Here is a 19513-nt window from a genome sequence, read left to right as displayed (position 1 = left end):
TTGTGTATTTTAAATATTTATTCCTTTTTTTTTTCATTCAAAGGACAATTTGTTTTTATTATAAGATAACATTATCCTAAGCATTTTCAAGGGCTTCACACCCTGCTGTACCTAAATTACTCTTTATATAACATTTTTTTTTTTAATGTCTTCCATCGGTTCACTGATTATTATTAATCCATAGACAAGATTTTTTTTTCTCAAATTGGCTCTCCATCGTTCGATATCACTTATCGCAGTCAATTAATCATTGCTATGTTCGACTTTGTGTTTCTTCTGTTATTACGTACAGTACTGACTTTATACAAATGAGTTTTTAAAGGTTTTATGGCTTTTTATCGTCGGTGGTGAAGCGAAATATTCTTTTACTCTAAATTCACTCCAATTCCTTTACCTCTATCGATACCACGCAATTTATTAACTTCGCGAGAAATCAGTAAGAATGGCGATCAAATTTGTTAAGAAAAATAAATAATTAAAGCTAACTTTACTGAAACTTACAGAATGAAATTATATTCGAAGTGTGCAATACATTTCTATTACATGTTAACCGGAAGACACGAAAGCGTAAACATCGTGCCGTGTGACAGTACAAACGTCAAATCATTAGATAATATCAAGGGTGATTGTCAATTGATAACTGATAGTTACGAGGCAATAAATTTTTGTTATTCTATAGTATATGTATATCTAAGTAAACATAATACCAACTTTCAGTATACAAATTAAAAAAAAAAAGGGGGTTGAACAATAGTGACTCCATCTCTTAGTGGAAGTTTTTATCATTAGCATTAATACTTAAATTACGTTGTAATAATTACACCAAGGTTTACCATTTCCCTGTACAAATGGAGAAGAGTCACTGGAGCGCACGTAAACACTTTGCATCGAAATTAAGTCAAGTCCAACATAAAAACATTTTATCTTCAACACACTTCTTAGAATATTATCTTTAAAATTCTTCGTAAGAAAGTTTTTTTTATACATTTACCACCGACGATAAATATCACATAACGAGGAAAGTTTACAACTCGTTTACCGACTCGCACAGTTTATTTTATTAAGGGCCCTGCATACGTCAAAGCATGCATCCAAATCTAGCTACATCACAGGCGCCGTCTACCTATACTCTCTATCTTATACTATGTTCAATGTCGTACCTCGTGTTTATCATAAATGAACATTTTTATCTTTGTTCATCGATGATTTGAAATAAACTAAAAATTGGTAATTGTGGCAAAAATATTAAAATATAACAACGCAATGGTTGCATACATACGTACACCTTACGCAGCGCAACGAATGCAGGGCTCGTCAAGGGGCTACAACCTTAAGTTCAGAGATATACCTCGATCAACGCCATGGGTATAAATCGTTTTTGAAATGATTATTCGATTACACTGATGGATTGACTGCTATGATAGATCTGCTTTTTAATTTATTAATGAGCACTGCAAGATGACCTTGCATTTGTTAAAGTGTTATACGTTCCTATTGTTTGGCAAGGGAAACGTATAAAGGAAATATATATTCATGTGTATGTATATATATATGAATATATATATGTATCACTTTGAACTTTCGATGGAGTAGTTCTTTACAACAAGAGCGATTCAATGTCAGTCAGTATCGGGACAATCAAATTTAGGAGCTTTCTTTACAATGTAGTACTTCAGTTTGAAGTAAAACTGGGAAATTTGTACATATGATGCTGCAGTCAAAATACCAATAAATTTGTTGGAATAGGTATATGACAGAACAGTTTTTGCAGAAGCCCCCAAGGGCAAATGTATCATATGTAACAATTAGTTGATGCCAATCAATGATCAATTTCATTGCGTAGGATATTGTGGCATGGTATATGCTACCATGGTAGGTTGCTGACCTGGTGGCAATGGTGCAGTCGCAGTCGGTGGGGCAGCGGTTGCTGGTACAGTTTGCCATGTGCCTGAAGCAGGAGCAGGCATTCGCATACTATTCATATATTGAGCCTGTTGTCCGTAATATTGACCGTAGTATTGAGCAGGTTGTAAAAACTGACCCTGCATTTGTGGATACCCTTGTGGATACCAGTAACTCATTTGCTGGCCGTATCCATATGCATACTGACCAGCACCAGCTGTAACCTATTTTACAAAACATATATGTTAATATATTCTTAATCTATAGAATATAAAGCATAAGGTTAGCATGGAAAAAGTATTTTGTAATAGGAAATCATGACTTAACATTTTTTTCATCTTTTAAATATAATCCAATGAAACGAAAAAGTAATATATATTCATAAAACGTTTGAATAACCTGTTGAGCTTGGTGATTCGCGTTAGGGCCAACGCTATTAGGATCTCCGTTCTCCTTTCCCCAGAAACATTTAACAATACTACCGTTAATTTCTGTATTATGTGTTGATTCTATAGCATGTGTTGCCGCTTCCTTAGTAGTAAATTTGATAAACGCGTATCCTTTATCTTTGAATACTCTTATGTCTTGAATGGTGCCAAATGGTGAAAAAGTTTTGGTTATCAAATCATCCGTAATACCATTCGTAAAACCTCCGCAATATACCGTACAATTGGTTGGACTACTTTGATTATATACCTATCAAAGTAACACAAAAATCATAGAGATACAAGATACAAGCATATTTCAACAAGTAAATATACATGTTCCTACACATTATACATACATATATACACATCAATTTAACAGAAATAAGCATTTGTATATCTAAACTAGAAGCAAGGATAATGGAGTCGATGAAAAGTTGTGTCGTACCTCTTCGTAGTTAGGTTTACTATTGTTTGAATGTCGTGGCCTTTCGGATCTTGGTGGCGGTGGTTTCCTGGTGGACCAATTTGTCCTGATGCTTCTGGATCCAAGCCACTGTCCGTTCATCGCCGCGATCGCCGCTTCAGCTTCAGACTTTTTCACGAAAGACACAAAGGCGTACCCTTTGCTCTTCATAGTTTGTGGATCGCGTACGATTCTACAGTTGCTAATTTCGCCAAATGGCGCGAACGCTTCTTTTAATGTTTGCGTTTCGATCTCTGGCGATAAATCGCCAACGAATATGTGATGATGATTACTGGTGTCCAACTTCGGCTGATTTCCAGGGCTCGTTGCCCAGTTAACCTTCATTTCCTTATTCAGGAAGGATCGCTTGTTCATGGCGGCTAGCGCCGTAGCCGCGCACTGATGATTCGTGAATTCGACGAAAGCATACGGATCGTTTCCTGGTTCTCGTATAATCTTGCATCCTTTCACGGCACCTATTTGCGAGAAAAGTGCGCACAAAAGTTCCTCGGACACCGAAGCGTCTAAATTACCCACATAGAGCGTTCGTGGATTGCTTTCTTCGCTCATGCTCGCTCTTCTCAGTACCCCCTATGTGTACTTCCTTATTTAACTAATATCCTTACGTCCCTCGTGCTTATATTTACGGATCACACGTTCAGCGCGTGGTACGTGCATTTACCTGGACCTCAGCATCAGAATTCAGATTTTCTCGCCTTTTTCCAAAAGAACACGGACGGTTGAACGCGAAGCTACACCCAGCCTCTACGTCATACTAACATAAAATGGCCGCTCGGCTACTTCACCACTTTCCCTTCAATCATACACATAAATGCTCCTATAACGCTTCTTAACTTACGCGAAACGACGCTTTTCCTGGCCGCGTTTCGCACTACTTTACCTACCTACTCTAACGTTTCGCGAATTCACTTAAATGACTCGTTACTTACACGGTTTAAATGCAAAAGAACACGTGTTTTTGTATCATCCGTCCAAGATTTCATAACAGGTAGCGCGAAAACGCTCGTGAATCATTGGCCTACCAAATTCACTAGACGACAATTTCCTAAAGGTTGCTTTTCATCGAATTTTCATTGCGCGTCAAAAATATCTACGAAAATATAGCCTTTTTTTATCTGTATACTTTTACATTGTTATTTAAAAATAGAACGCGCTAACAAACTCATATTTAAACGTCAAGTAATGAGAAAAAAAAATAATACAGTTAGATAACTATGTATATATTTTGAATTATTATTATTATTATTATTATGTACATAAGATTATTTTCATACAATTATGAAATATTAGTCTTTGGATATATAGAAGCTTTCGGAAAAGTAAATTTATCAAATGTACATTAACGATGACATAGTATTTAAACTTTATTATACAATGAAACATATATTTCTAACTTCAACATTATAACAAGAAAATTTCACTTGTAGACCACAGTTAAAATGATTATGCGTTACTGTGTACAGCGTATAGACATACTAATTAATAGAAAAAATACTTTCTTTCTACTGGCGACGAATATCTCACTCGTTTGTTATGCTTTAATATAAGCTGGATAATTAATATACATCGATTTCCCAATAGAACTAATTATCTACAAACATTGTATTATTGCATTCGTATCACTAATACAAACATAGTTTTATTAATACATTTTTTTTTCGCCGTACATTTAATTGTCGTAAACAATTATTTGACATGCAATCAATTTTAATTAGTATTGCACTGATTATTTATTTCCCTATCGCGCGAATGGAAGCAATAATTACCACGTTTAGAATTTTCATTGCGTGCCAGCTTATACGAGCAATGGTTACGTTTATAAAACCAGATACATAAACTTAAATTGCATATTAATAAAAATTCATTGGTTCGTGGCTATTCAGTCTTCATGAAATATTAAACATTACGTAAATATGTAGCGGGATCTTCAAAAAATGTCATGTTCCGTATTTTTAAACCGGACCGTACGAATGTTTCGTGCATTCAAATTATTCCCGTTATTTACATAAAAATAAGAAGAGAATATTAGACAATGTGCTTTAACGTAATGTAAAACGAATACTTATCGAATGTTTGTGATGATTCTGAGTATTGCGATTCTCAAGTGCCTGTACAAATTATATACACGTCGTAGAAAATTATTTAAATTGTAATACTTTCCCTCAAGTCTGTTACGTTTGAAATTGAGTAACGAGAAGCTTCGTTGCTTTGGCAATATCGTAAGCACACGAACGTACTTGTTGAAGACAGCGATCCATGTGCTCAACGTCGCTGGTACATCTTTGAAGACCGGAACATTCTGCTTGGAGCCTACCTGTGTTACCGTTTAGTTGTCGTAAAGCAGATCTGATGTTTTCTTCGATGGGATTCTATAACAAAAACCATTAAGAATACACTTATTCATAGTAAAATGAAAATCTTAAGATTACTTGACTTACGCGACTTACTTGAGGAAATATAGCCGTGAGCTCGGCAACAGCGACTCGAATTCTTTCCGCGCAAGGTACGAAAGCTTCTCGTTGCTTCGGATCTTGCATAGCCATCCAGAGTTCTTGAATTCTCCTTGTAACTTGTTCAGTCCTTCGAGTGACCTCTTCACTGGGAGGAAGACTGGGAGCGCCGCATGCCCATAGACTTTGCGTGTTGCCGCGAGACATGGTTTCTGGGTCTCGTTTTGTCTATTTTTTAGATTTACATACGCAATTACTAAGTGGAGCCTGTTTATATAAGATTTACAGAGATAAATAAAAGGGTTTCGATATCGATACCTGACATATAGTCGTTGACCACGAGCTGGGTTTTCTTAAACCTTCTCTTGTTTCATACATAGACGCAGGTCGCTGATTGCTTCTATTAAGGGATGTTTTTATATCCAGTACGGGTTCCAACTCTGGTTCTTGTTCTCCACCGACATGACCATTGATAATACCATCAGTAGACTCTTTCATCTACAAGATTCGCGGGTTAGATTTCGATTTACCAACAAGTAAACAATTTTGTATAGGTTATCCTCCTTACGTGAATCATTTTTTTTAACTCGTTATTCTCATGCGTAAGTTTTTCTACGGTATTCTGCAATGTATGTATCTGCTCGCGAAGATCTCTGACGGTAGATTCAGAAAGAGTTAATTGCTTTTTCAGAACTTCTACAACGGACGGAAGACCCTTGGCTATTGGTGCAAAGGCTTCCTGCAATAGTATTTTAATACAACCTGTAAGATGTTATTTTTAGGCGAAGAATAAAGTAAAAGGTATTATGAGTCACGCTACGTGATTGTTACGAAACAAAACACATAATTAACATGTCTGTGTTACAAATTTTAGTAAAGTATGAATTGTAAAAAGGTGAGATAATGCAGATAATTAATAGTAAAAGTACGATATTTAAATTTATGTAATTCTGGCAATGGCTGCACATGCACTAACAGACCTGTGCACTTGCCTAGTAGCACTGTCTACAGAAGAGCCATGTACTTAGCCGATTCCTTATTCTTCTTTTCGTTACTAGTGCCGGTACCTTTAATACGTTACCACACAATTTTATCTATTCTAATAAGTATCTTATCATCCATCTTTTTTTTCCATTAATACACATTATATTCTATATTATATTTTTCGTGTTTGCAAGAATATGTCATACTTCATATCGAAATACTCACCTCGTTGTCCATTTTAAACTGTAACGTTGAATACTCAGGCACTGCATTGTCTGTCGATGTTAACGCGGAATCGTCGTCCGAAGCAACGCTATCGTATAATGGTTCATCGTCAGACATTTGCGATCCGTATTTTCCCAGTTGTGCTTTACGATGTATAGAAACAGCTGGATCTAATAATCAGTGTGTATATTTGGATAATTATAATTATTACAATATACAATGTATATTTCTTATTTTTGACAAACCTTGAAGAGGCGAATTACTTGTAACCATATGTCTTCTACGAGCTTCAATGAGCAGATCTATAATAAGTGTAGCGAATTCCTTTGGTGTAAATCTTGCTAGCTTTTGTCTACCTTGATTTCTCGTAGAAGAAAGTTGCGGATTAACTGGTAGAAAAGGTACTGTACATCTATCTGGCGAAGATGCAGTTGCAAACCAAACTATTTAAGGAACATAAGATTAAAACTGTCAACGTAGTAAATAAATTATTAAATAACATGCTAGTTACAAAGACTTTATACTCTCTATATTTATATTTCTATTTACAATCATCAGACTATAACTTAAAGCTAAAAGCAATCGTTACAGAAACTAAAAGCTTGTTCAACTCACCTCTCCTTAAAAATGATGCAATAAAAAAAGCATGCATGTTAATTTGGTAATGTATAATAGAGGGGATTCAAAATTATATATATATATAAATATGAAATCTCTATTCAAAATGAATTAGTTACTCCTGTATTTCTTTAAGAAATAACTACACTTTAAGTCCATCATATATGATTACTATAGAGTATTCTTTCTAGATGCTAATCTATTAATTGAAGTGACTGTTAATGTGGAGGGATATTATTTATTTACTTACTTTCTTCATTCTCTCGACGATCTACCTCGTCATATACGTCCATTGCTAATTCTTCCAACAAATGATTTGGTAACTGAACAAAGAAAGTCCAAATATTATATTTTATACCATTATACTACGCGAAATTTAGTGTACCTACCAACTGTAATCTATTCCTTCCTTCTAAGCATAGGTCACTTTGTTCCAATAATAATGTACATTCAGGAATAATTATATGTTCATCCATTCCATGATCTGGCTTACGTGAACATATGTAATATGTCAGTCTGTCTGTTACTTCATACATGCATTCAACTATACGTTCAGACAAGTCTACATGCCCTGCCATTCTGTAAAAGTAAAATTTTCATTATTATGTCAGAACAATTTTTTTATTAGTAACATATAATATGGAGCATATTGATGCATACTTAGCAATTTCAGCAGGTGTTTGCCCATTTGAATCAATTATGCTGGGATTCCCACCATTGGCTATTAAAAGTTCTAACTGCAAAGCTTGTCCTGCACGAGCAGCTACATGTAAAGGTGTTGTACCTTTCTCCTGTAAAACCATGCATTATACTTTGTATTTCTACTACGAAACTATCTATTAATACTTTATGCGCAAATACCTTGTAAAAATAATTTGGATTAGCACCTTGTGCAAGCAGTCTTAACGAAGTTTCTAAATTACTTGTACGGACACTACTGTGTAACTGCCTACTTAATTCCTCTTCGCTACAGGATTCCTCCTTACTTGGACGTAATATAAAGGCTAAATGTTGATGTTTCGCCCTAATAAAATCATCCTTTACTGGACTAAAAAGATCAAAAATGAACTGACAATTAAAATGTTTTACCTTCTATTACATTGTGATAGAAATTATACTAACTGCAATGGATCTTTAGCTTGTGGCTTTCTTCTACTAATTTTTGAGTTACTAGGATCTAAAAGGGAATGTTCCCAAATACTGTTTGCTCCATTATCATTTAATGTATGCACCATCTACAAAACATAGTCAAAGTTAAATGTAAAATTAGTGTTGTTTGAGTTATACATTATAGATATTATTCAAGCTTACTAACATTGAGTAAATTTGTATGCCAGATGCTCTTGTGAAGTGACTTTATATTGGATATATGACGGCCAAGACTACGATGTATGCCACAACAATCATCGCATAACAAAATGGCTCTATTCAATGAAGCCCATCCTGGTTCTAAAAAAATATAATTATAAAATTCACTTCCATACAATATTAACAGTTAAATACAAAACTGTAAGCAATCTAAAGGGATACATTAAATGACACCAACCATATAAATAGAGTACATTAAAAACACTGACTTTTATTGAGATAAATGAATTAAATTACTTATTACTAATATCTGATTAATTTCTCTGTATACACATTATTTAATGCACGCATAGAGCATACCTAAAGGTGAGACGTGAAAATTATAACGACGTAATCAACATTAACCTTCTTTACATGATTTGCTCAGTTATTTTAACCAATTAAAAAAACTATTTTTTATTGGGATCTTATTATGCAACAACATAAGCAGATAAAGAGATATAAGAAAGACGATACATCGAATAAATAATGAAAGGGAAGAATGCATTTACCGAGGGCTCCGCAGTCTGCGCATATATCCGTGTTAATTCTATGCTTCGGTCGAGCCATTCTCTCTACCTTTTATCTCGTTAAGCTGCACAATATTTTCGGACTAGTTATCAAATGTTTACAATATACGACATAATGCACGGCCTGTTTTAAGAACAAGAATGTCGTAGACAAAATTGTAAAACGTAAACCCTCGGTGTCGATGTCATTATATACTCGTTAATAATTCGACCGTGACAGGAGTCATCAGGAGTCATCCAGAGTCATCCAGTCATCTCACGCGAGCCTGAGACCTGAGATGGTGTTGGATGGTGTTATACGTTGTACATACTCTGTTTCTGTTATACTCTGTTGTACTCTTGTTGTACCATTGATTAAGCATCCTAGCAGACACGCATTCACAATATATTTTTCCCTACATTACTTTACACCTATCGGGTGCATCCAGAAAGGCGACAAGAGCTTATTTCTATTAATTATGTTGTTTATTTATTTATTTTAGTTCATTTAACCTTTTTCGATTCAAATTTTCTGATTTTAATGCATTTGTCGAGCCTCACTCGACCGCAAAGGGTTAAAGCATACATTTTGTGTAATAATGGTATAGCCATCTAGCGGTGAACAGGCCGAACTAATTTTTCGTTCTGTCATATTTAGTTCTGACACTTATAAACCTTCTGATTTCTTATTACCCTTGAACTAAACAGTAGATACAGTAAAATGATAAGTAAATATGTCTGATTTATCATTTATAAAAATATTTTATTAAATAAAATAATATTACTGGTCGTAGTACCAGTGGCGTCATCGGTGGGAAAACGCCTAAGTTTGTAGTGAAAATAGTTCTCGCTGTTCCCGCTAGATGGCGCCACTAACTCAAGTCCCGGTACTTCTTGCTATATTTATTATAATAATGTTTAAATAATATATTAAGATACTATACTGCAGTCTTATGAAGCAAAGAATAGTAGTGATTATGCGTTTATGTGAAATAAGAAAAAAATTAATTCGAAGGTGTCGGTGGCGCTTACTAGTAGAAACAGTGGAAAATATTTTCACTATAAACTTGGACGTTTCGTCACCGATGGCGCCACTATTACTAGGACCAGTATTAAATAAAATATTTTAAAAGTTAATACATTTTTTTCGTATTACTCGATTAACATCTTATTACATTTAGATCATTTTTATTCAGTAAAAGTACATAAATATTTTTATATATATTAATTTTACACAAACACATTTACATTTTGTATTAGTTGGTAGTACATAGTTGATTTTAAATAGTATTTTACAAATGTTGGACACAAGAAATTCTTCATCCTATATATTAAATTAATATCTGCATAAATATTTGTACATAATTATAAATCCCTTTGATATTTCGATTTGAATTTTATCAAATTTATTCAAGTTCTGGAGAATCAGAGCATAAATTCTGAATATCGTTCAACAGTTTATTCGAAATATATGATTTACTAAGATTAGATGTATCTATATTTTTTTTTTGATACAAAGAACAGAATCTTTTGCCATCTGGAGTTTCTAGAAAATTCATACTTGACTTTAAAGTCATGTACTCCCTGAGAGAACGTTGCTGCTTACAGTTCGTAATTGTAGGTGTTTTAGGCTGAGTACTATGATCTTGAGTCAATTTTCCATAAATAGTATTAAATTGATTTTCTAAATCAAGAAAACTGTCATCTACTTTATTTGTCCCATTTATTTCATTTGTTATCTCGTGATTTTCCTTATTGTTTTCATTATTTTTATTCAATTCGTTTGCACTTAACGGCTTCACCTCGTGTATGTAATCTTCTGGAACATGTAAAGGAGGTACTTCTAAATTTTCTTTTGAATTTTGCATTAATTTGCAGCATATTCCTACTTGAACTTCTTTATTTAACATTATGATAGGTACTTCTTCTGGTTCAGAACAATTTTGTTCTGTGGAAACATTACATTTTACATCTTTTTCATTATTTACAAATAATAATTTCTGGATACAAGTTAATGTCGATTTTATTTTAGATATTTTATCTTCTTCTGTACGTAGTAAATTATTTAACTCACACTCTAAATGGATAAGCATACTTCTGTCTACATGGATGATCTCAGATAAAGTACACCTGTTATTAATGTCATTTTTAGGTTCCACTAATGTTGTACCTTGTAAATCATTACTTAAACTTTCTATACATTCAAATTGCGTGGGATTATTATCTTTGCCAGGTGATTTATTATTTAACGAAAGACTGCTGTTCACTTCCATTCTTTGATTTTCTTTTTGCATGCTAGGAAAAATGCGAGCATCGCTTAGTTTAACAGAAGGTACAACTTCTTTTGATTCCTCATCTATCTTTGAACACTTAGTTGTTACTGTAGTGCGTCTGTGTAAATATTTATATTTTATTGTATTTGGTGGCAATAATAAACTATTTCTGCTCATACTGGTAACATTTTTACAAGTTGAGTTATTCCTTGCATATTTTTTTGGTTTATTTTTAATTTCATTATTTTCTTGAATGTTATTTTCAGTATTTTCATTAAAATTGAGATTTCTACGTACATGTTTGTCAAAACATGTGGACTGACCATTCGCATTAATTCCTGTAAAAATCATAAGATATTATGTATTATAAACATTAAATACATGTAATATGTTAATAAATATGGTTGAATACTAGCCATCACTTTCTTTGTTTATTTTCTTGTTCTTTACACTTGAAAGTGGACCTAATCTTTCAGGCTGTGCTCTTTTGCGTACTGAAATGGATTTGTTATATATAAATAAACCATTTCTATGAAATCACAAAGCAAAGACAAGTATATACCAACCACTATCTTTATGAGTTGTTTTTAAATTTTCTTCCTTTCTTAGCAGTTGTGCAATCTTAATTGGCTGAGTCCTTTCATAATCTACAGAATACGAATAATTATTGATTTTCGATATTGTTTCTCTATTTAAATAACTTTTTAATAAAAATTACCATTCTTGTGCGTGTCAGTTTCCGTCAATTTTGAACAAGTATAATAGTCAGTTCTCCTTATCGATTGCGATTGTTTAACCTGAGATTTACCCTGGTAAAATGTTCTCGATGATTTGACATGTGAAAAATGTGTTTACATATGTACATTTGTTTACATCACAGATCGAAATGTTTAATTTATACTCACTGCTGAATTGGATTTACTGTACATTATTTCTGGGATTTAACTGAACAAATTTGAAAATTGAAATCTTTCTATATTTAATGGAAAAGCTATGGGTAAATACACTGTAAGCGTGAAAAGCACGCATCAAAATTCAAATTTTTGGCAGTTGGATGGATTACAAGCATAAAGTATAACATGTTATAATAGAGAATACAGATGGCAGACGACAGAGGTAGTTTTTAGCTACATGAGATGGCGCATTTACAATGCATCTGCGCAATATAAACCAATACAAAATTTCAGATCTACGGCTTATATATCATGCATTTTTAGGGCAAATGTAATCGAAATATAAACCAATGACAATTTTTAATGAATTGTTACATCGATACATAAATTCTTTAGGCGATTGGTTATTTGCTTCGGGAAAAACATCACATTGAGCATATTTTCGTAGCTTTCTTATCTACAGTTGGCTATGCCCCGAAGTTACGTCTGTCGGCCATTTTGTTAAATTTATTTCTAAACGTATCCCCTCCAATTTGAAAACAACCGAAGGTCGACGCTGTTCTCGATCTCGATAAAGTATTTTTGGTTAGGTTAATAGCTGTGTAGAAGATATTTTAACAGTAAGTAAATCATCGTGATCGAGCCTGTTTCTATCGATATTGAATAGTAGTAGAAAATTTCTGTCTATGCGTGAACGAGTGCCGTTTTAGCCATGGTTCGTAATGTGTAATTGGATGGAAGGAGGCTTGTCGTAGAGAGGCTATGGCTACTGCTTTGATCATATGTAAAATACTGTTACCCGATCGGTCACCCTTTGTTTTTCATCGACGATACATCCGGCATTTTTTTCGCCTGATTTCCCTACGCAAAATTATTTTTTGCCTCGAAACGCTCGTTATAACCTCCAAAGTCATAACCTATATAATATAACCTTAGATGAGATGTCAACATTTTAAACGGTCGTTGTTAAAGGAGTTTGTTGGTAACATTTGTACAGAATCGTAAGAACCTGACAGATACTTAATTTTCGATTTTAAGATATACATTGTTCAAATGAGAGATTCATACGAAATTTCTTTTTGCTATTGCATCTCCTATTAGCGATACGAATGTATATTTTGATAGATCGATTGAAATTGTTTCGTTAACTGATGAATATTTCTGGAAATCTAATATTAAGAATAATATTAAATTATTAAAGTAATAAATATAATATTAAAGTATTAAATATAATTACTTTGATTTAAAGTGTTGCTCTGATTGTTTTTTGAAACTGTAAACAATTCCTTTTTTTGTATTTGGGCATCAAATTACATGTATATTAAAATATCATCTACTTCAATTAAAGTGTATAAATTCTACTTATTTAATTATGTCACTGTACGCTTCATGTAACAAATATTTTATATCTATTCGTATTTCTACCTATTGCATACATAGATTATCTATATAATTTAGTTTAACATATTTGATACATTCACATCAAATGAATCAGAAAAACAAAGTGATTCAGAGATGTAAGAATGTAAATGGTAATGAGAGGGGAATTAAATACATTTCTATCATTTCAGTGATTTCAGTGATCAAGTAATTGCATTACGATACAATGGATGTCACAGGAGATTTGACGTTGCAATGGGTCGAGGAGGTAGGAAATGTTATCCACGAGGAAGTAATATGCGGTTTAGAGGCAGAGCTAGGTGCACCGGAGGAGGAGGTGATAGGGGCTTGCGAGGAAGTTACAGTGGAGGAAACGGTTGAATCTGTACCTGATGTTGCTCCTACAACAGAGTCAGAGATATTAATGGTGTCACAGACTAGCGATATGGAATCTATTTATATAGTACCACAAGATCAAGGTCACGATTACCTAAATATACAAGTCACAGAGGAAGTGATTGCTGATACTTGGGATAGATCTGGTCCTGAAGATGGGTAAGTTTCAAATAGAGTACATTTTAGTCTGTAATACATCTGTAATAATTTCAGTAACAAACTAATTTTATATTTTAAAGAGTTGAGATACCAGATACAAAAGTGGCTCATGATAACTTGTTAGAATACGACGACATGGAAATTCCATTACCAATTGACCAAGATTCTTATACGAATATGAGACCGTATCCCTGTGACTTCTGTAGCCGAAGGTTCAGGAAAAAAGCAAATTTAATGAATCATATGGTGGCACATCAGACTGATCGTCCTCATGGTTGCAACCTGTGCGGAGCACGTTACGCCAGAAAATGCGATCTCATGAATCATTTGAAGATTCACGCGTATGCACCATCTCGCGATGGTCTGGAGGATGATCTGAATGATGATGACTCATTGGCACAGGAGGAAGAAGAATCTGCCAAAGGTAGACGTAAGAAAGTCCAATCGAGTGCACCGAGAAAACGCAAAAACAACTCTGCTATTCCCAAACGCAATATCGAGGAGAGTAAAATGGAAATGGGCAAGTACGTCGCTAAATCTTACGATTATGTTGACGAGGATATGCGTCTGTTAGAGGAAATGACTAGTAGAAATTCTACACGCAGTGGTAACTATGCATCGAGCTCAAGATGGAATGAACAGATATCACCTGTGTCAACTGAACCTCAAGCACCACGATGGCCTATAACAGATCCAACAAAACCATATGTATGTCAATACTGTGGTGTTGGCTTTGCAAGGGAAAAAGCATTAGCATCTCATGCGCGCGTACATGGCGGTGACAGTCCATTTGAATGCACATCATGCGGTGACATGTTTTGGGATGTAAACAGTTTACGAGAACATGTTCGTATCAAACACGGTGGGACAGTACAATCGGATACAGAAGAGTATGACAATGATGCAACATATACAGGCGACGAGAGATTTGGAGAATTCTATTGCAACACTTGTGGTGTTCCTTTTCACCGTTTAGATTTACTTAAACGTCATCAAAAGTAAGATTATCTAATGAAAAGTTATTTGTATTTGTTAAAGTTACAAATAATGATTAACACTTTGTTTCGACTTTCTATTGATCTACTGGAAAATTAATAACACTGTGATATTAATATTTATTATATTAGGATTCACGTCAAACAAGAAGATGATATGGTTGATGGTTTGAACCAACATCACGTTTGCAATGTCTGTGGAGAATGGTTCGAAGAGGCTTTAGCATTGTTAGCGCACGCCGAACTTCATGCAAGGTATCATTCGTTGAAAATTTACAAAAGAAATGAACAAATACTAAAGAAGTTAAGAAATTTAACCATATTAATGTATGTAGCAATTTGTTTAAAAGTAATTGAAGCGCTTTATTCAGATCACCCAGTCGTCGGTGCTTATTATGCGGTGAAAGATGTCGCGACGACGCTGAAGTCGCGGAACACGTTCGACAAAACCACGCCGAAGATGCGCCACCAAATACGTGTACTCTCTGTGGGAAAACATGTAAAGATAAACGCAGTTTACTAAAACATTCATGGGTTCACAATGTTGACAAAACTTTTGGATGTACAAAGTGTGGAAAACGTTTTCACAGCAAAGCTAGATTACGAAGGTACTCATTAAAAATTTATTTGTGTTCAAAATAAATGATATACCTATTATATGCATCATTGTATTTTAGACACATGGTATCACATCGTAATAAGATGGTAGCCTGTGATGAATGCGGAGAGGAATTCCCCGATGGTAGAGCTCTCGTTAGCCATCGTCATTCGCATAATAAAGATCTGGGCGGACGTTCCTTTCCATGTAGGGAATGTGGAAAAACATTTGGAAGTCGCAGTTCACAGCAGATTCACATACGTATTCACACTGGAGAGAGACCATACGGTTGTAGATTTTGTTGGAAAGCCTTCGCTGACGGTGGAACTTTGAGAAAACACGAGCGTATTCATACAGGCGAAAAACCGTATGGATGCGCGATCTGTCCTCGTGCTTTTAATCAAAGAGTAAGGCACTTTTAGTTAAACTTATTATTGTTTCATTTGAGAATATTCTGTTTTAATGTCTGTTCTTTTTAATCCCTTCAGGTTGTTCTCAGAGAACACGTGCGTGCTCATCATTCAGGTCCCGATCCAAAATGCGTAGGTAGCATTACCCCGTACCTATGTAAAGTATGTGGTGACGCGTATGGAACATCAGAGGAGATAGTTGCGCATATCGTACAACACTGTGACGATAACACTGCATTGAGACGTCAACCGCAAACTGGACCACGTAAATATAAAAGAAGACGCAAACTTAAACCTCATGAAACCAACACGATGCTGCGTATGAGCGACCAATACGACATGATGGAAGGAGGCTCCGATTCTGACGATAACACGAAAAGAAAACTTGGTAGAAAGAATAAGCAACATCGGTCAAACGTCGAAGAGGGATATCAAAATGTTCTTAAAAGCTTTGAGAGCTCTCTACAGAATATAAATTCAATCGTTAGTAATTCGAAGTTAAATCCAGGCAAGTCCAAGCTTTCCAAGAAGAAGCTCAGAAAGGAAGAGAAGAAAAACGAAGCCCAAGCTTCGTGTCATCCTGGCAGGCCAAAAATGATTCACACGCAAAAAACAAGAGTGCCTGTAGAAATAGGTAGTGACGGAGTAAAAAAAGGACAAAAAACTAAAACTATGGTTACAAGGACTCCTAAAGTGATGCCAAATGAACATAAGTTAGGAATTTTTCCAGGTGGGGAAAGAAATAGACCAAGAACAAAAAACGTCAGTTATCATATCGAAGGAAAACTTCAACCGACACCTGCAACATTCCTGAAACCGCAAGATGAAACTCCTGAAGTTCAGATGCCAATGTTATTAACGAATATAAAGCTGGAACCTAATGCGCAGAAACCACCGAGCAACAATCACAGAAATAACAATGGTAATATCCTTGCTATTAAACAAGAGAAGATGGATTCAACATCTAGGAAAAAGTCGGGTGTCTTGAAAAAGATGAAAAAACAGAAGCTTGGAATTAAGCAAGAGCCAATGGATATCGATCAGGAGCAAATACAAAACAATAATAATACTGAGAATACAGACACCGCAAGATTAATGGAACATTCGGTAGATGGAAGTAACTTGGAGATAGCATTCGAAGCGAGTGTTATGGCCGAAGAAGAAAATATGCTTTCCAATGTGGCCGAAGTAAATAATAGCGGGAACGTTAGCACTGGGAACGTACAACTTAGTATAAAAGTTGAATCGACACCTCAACGAATGTTGTCTGTTCATAGTGTTATAACACCTGATGATATTGTCCCAGAAACTATAATACCAGATGCTGTAGAATATACTTGTGAGATGTGTTCCGCAGTATTTTCCAGTCGGGCAGAGTTATTGGTGCATGTTCCAATACACATTTGATTTAATTTGTTCAATGCGATTAAAAGAGGTATGCGAATTTGTTCTATTTTAAGAATATTTGTTTATCAAGCAATATTTTAACGTGGTCAATGAAGGTTTTCCGATTTCTTCGAATTGGCATTATGTTACTATGCCAAAATGTCCTCTACTTGTTGCTCTATGAAGTGTACTAGATTTTTGTGTTTAACATATATTTTAAAAGTTGATGCTGTCTTTAGTTTATTGTGTCATTCAGAAGTACCTAGAAACTTTCGAATGTACTCGTTTTCAATTTCATAATATCGTTATATCCTTTTTATACTACTCATGTTTCTACCAAAAAAAGCTATTTGGCTCAAAATTCATATTAAATCATGACACAATGTGAAATGTTACAAATATTTTATACGTTTACGATGTATGAAGCCAGTTACCCTCGTCAAAGAATTAACATCTTAGATCGCTCTTTTTGCTATCCACAATTTTATGATAAAAATTGATAAAAGAGAAAAAAGAAATAATGGCACTTTATGTACATAAAATGCTGAAGCATTCTAAATATTAAAGCGGGTGTGTTCTATAATAATACTACTCATTTATAAAAATTAAATTTATCTTGTACATTTGCTTTTAGCTCCTAAGTAATTAGATATGTGACAACCAATGCATTGAATTACTATGATAGACCATTTGTATGCAATATTACCATCTAACATAAGGTTGTTTTTCATACATTAATTTTTTACAAACATCAATATTTAGATATCAGTGTAGGATAATTGGAAAACAACATCTTAATGATTTGATTTATATTCAAAATAAAAACAAATTAATTAGTTAACGGCACTTGGGAATGCGCCAATTTATTCTAAATCAAATAACACTGGCCCTATAAAAAACTATGCGTTGTACACATTGCATAGAAATATTGATATTGATTAATTATCATATTATTAAACATTTTGTGACACAAGGAACACGATTACATTATTGCCGTTTCATTAGTATTTATTCTGTAATAAAAACAAGCTCATTATTATGGTATACCTTGTTTATATTAACATATCCAAATGGTTCTTGATGAAGTTGTCATGGAACCATTTAATGAAATTTCGCATTGTATATGATAGATTGTATGAAATAATACGTGTAGAATTTTATGAAGAAAAAAACATTAAAATTTAAACGTTTTGAAGTTTGGAATTATTTATTTTATGCTTTGATAAGTTATGCACAATTAGATCTGATCTTGACTGTATGAAAAGTTCAAATTTTTTAATTCTGTTTGTAAATCCTAATTACCTATATAATGGCATTACATATTGACAATGCTGCATTGTGTTAATATGTAATATCTTATAACATTATTTATTCTTTTTGGGTGCTATCTTAGTATCTTATAAATTCAGGTTCATTTTTAAAGGTCTTATATTATAGCATTATATTACTATAGCAGTACCGACAGACAGCATTTACATCTTCATTTGATTAAAGAAATATAATAAACAAGCATTCAGGGTTTAATTCTAATATCATTCAGTTTAACTTTTAATATTGCATTATTTTTTCATTTAAATACTTTATGAACGATTAATAGTCGTTTATATTGAAACTGTTGTTTTCATTATTTTGCTGATATTTTATATTTTATTTCTTACGTGTTCAACAAACTTTTTATTACTTCGAATTGCATACAATGAACAACAAAGTCATACAACTAGATACCCTAATCTTTAAAAATTTTGAGCCAATTTCAGTTTAAAAATAATTTTAAATATAAATATTTATGCAACATTATGTTATATATATATAACATAATCTATAGTTTGATTATGTTTAATGCAACGAACCAGCGCGGTACCTTTGTAGTACCTTTCTCAGCTTCAAAGTGATATATGTATATATATGTATGATGTACTCCAAAAGAGGATTAATTATATTTCAATGGCACTATATATGGCAATTGATCAAAAACAGTATCTGTGCCCTATTTTTGTAGCCAAGAGATATTTTGAATATAAAAGAAATTCTGATACTATTTGTAGCATTTTGCAAAAAAAAAAGATAATGTATATA

General features: G+C 33.7%; 4 protein-coding genes across 5 annotated transcripts; 1 reads left to right on the top strand and 3 right to left on the bottom strand.

Moving 5' to 3' along the window:
* Nucleotides 1-24: 24 nt before the first annotated feature.
* LOC128894381 (nucleolysin TIAR) lies at nt 25-3798 on the bottom strand. The gene is made up of 3 exons (XM_054156077.1): nt 2776-3798; nt 2302-2598; nt 25-2126 (listed from the first exon to the last, which is right to left on the bottom strand). Exons 1-3 carry the CDS (start codon nt 3361-3363, stop codon nt 1833-1835), a joined length of 1179 nt encoding a protein of 392 aa, XP_054012052.1. The 5' UTR covers nt 3364-3798; the 3' UTR covers nt 25-1832.
* A 237-nt stretch (nt 3799-4035) lies between these two features.
* LOC128894181 (ARF GTPase-activating protein GIT1) lies at nt 4036-9397 on the bottom strand. Its single transcript, XM_054155715.1, has 13 exons — nt 8951-9397; nt 8407-8540; nt 8214-8326; nt 7953-8139; nt 7752-7882; nt 7481-7670; nt 7342-7414; nt 6719-6916; nt 6474-6643; nt 5833-6003; nt 5583-5762; nt 5262-5492; nt 4036-5183 (listed from the first exon to the last, which is right to left on the bottom strand). The coding sequence occupies exons 1-13, from the start codon at nt 9006-9008 to the stop codon at nt 4986-4988; spliced, it is 2034 nt and encodes a 677-aa protein (XP_054011690.1). The 5' UTR covers nt 9009-9397; the 3' UTR covers nt 4036-4985.
* A 709-nt stretch (nt 9398-10106) lies between these two features.
* On the bottom strand, nt 10107-12291 carry LOC128894328 (metacaspase-2-like). The gene is made up of 5 exons (XM_054155980.1): nt 12126-12291; nt 11939-12029; nt 11787-11867; nt 11637-11714; nt 10107-11558 (listed from the first exon to the last, which is right to left on the bottom strand). Exons 1-5 carry the CDS (start codon nt 12147-12149, stop codon nt 10354-10356), a joined length of 1479 nt encoding a protein of 492 aa, XP_054011955.1. The 5' UTR covers nt 12150-12291; the 3' UTR covers nt 10107-10353.
* A 359-nt stretch (nt 12292-12650) lies between these two features.
* On the top strand, nt 12651-19505 carry LOC128893535 (zinc finger protein 91-like). Of its 2 annotated transcripts, XM_054154543.1 has the most exons (8): nt 12651-12733; nt 13685-14048; nt 14129-14572; nt 14654-15046; nt 15176-15298; nt 15415-15651; nt 15721-16048; nt 16130-19505. In XM_054154543.1, the coding sequence occupies exons 2-8, from the start codon at nt 13720-13722 to the stop codon at nt 17456-17458; spliced, it is 3183 nt and encodes a 1060-aa protein (XP_054010518.1). In that variant the 5' UTR covers nt 12651-12733; nt 13685-13719; the 3' UTR covers nt 17459-19505. The 2 variants fall into 2 exon arrangements, with proteins under 2 accessions (XP_054010518.1, XP_054010517.1); XM_054154542.1 differs by having other exon boundaries at nt 14129-15046.
* The last annotated feature ends 8 nt before the right edge of the window (nt 19506-19513 follow it).

This window comes from Hylaeus anthracinus, unplaced genomic scaffold, assembly GCF_026225885.1.
Source record: "Hylaeus anthracinus isolate JK02 unplaced genomic scaffold, UHH_iyHylAnth1.0_haploid 3, whole genome shotgun sequence".
Classification (NCBI taxonomy): Eukaryota; Metazoa; Arthropoda; class Insecta; order Hymenoptera; family Colletidae; genus Hylaeus; species Hylaeus anthracinus.
The sequence above is the reverse complement of the archived record's forward strand: the minus strand, read 5'-3'. Positions and strand labels throughout refer to the sequence as shown.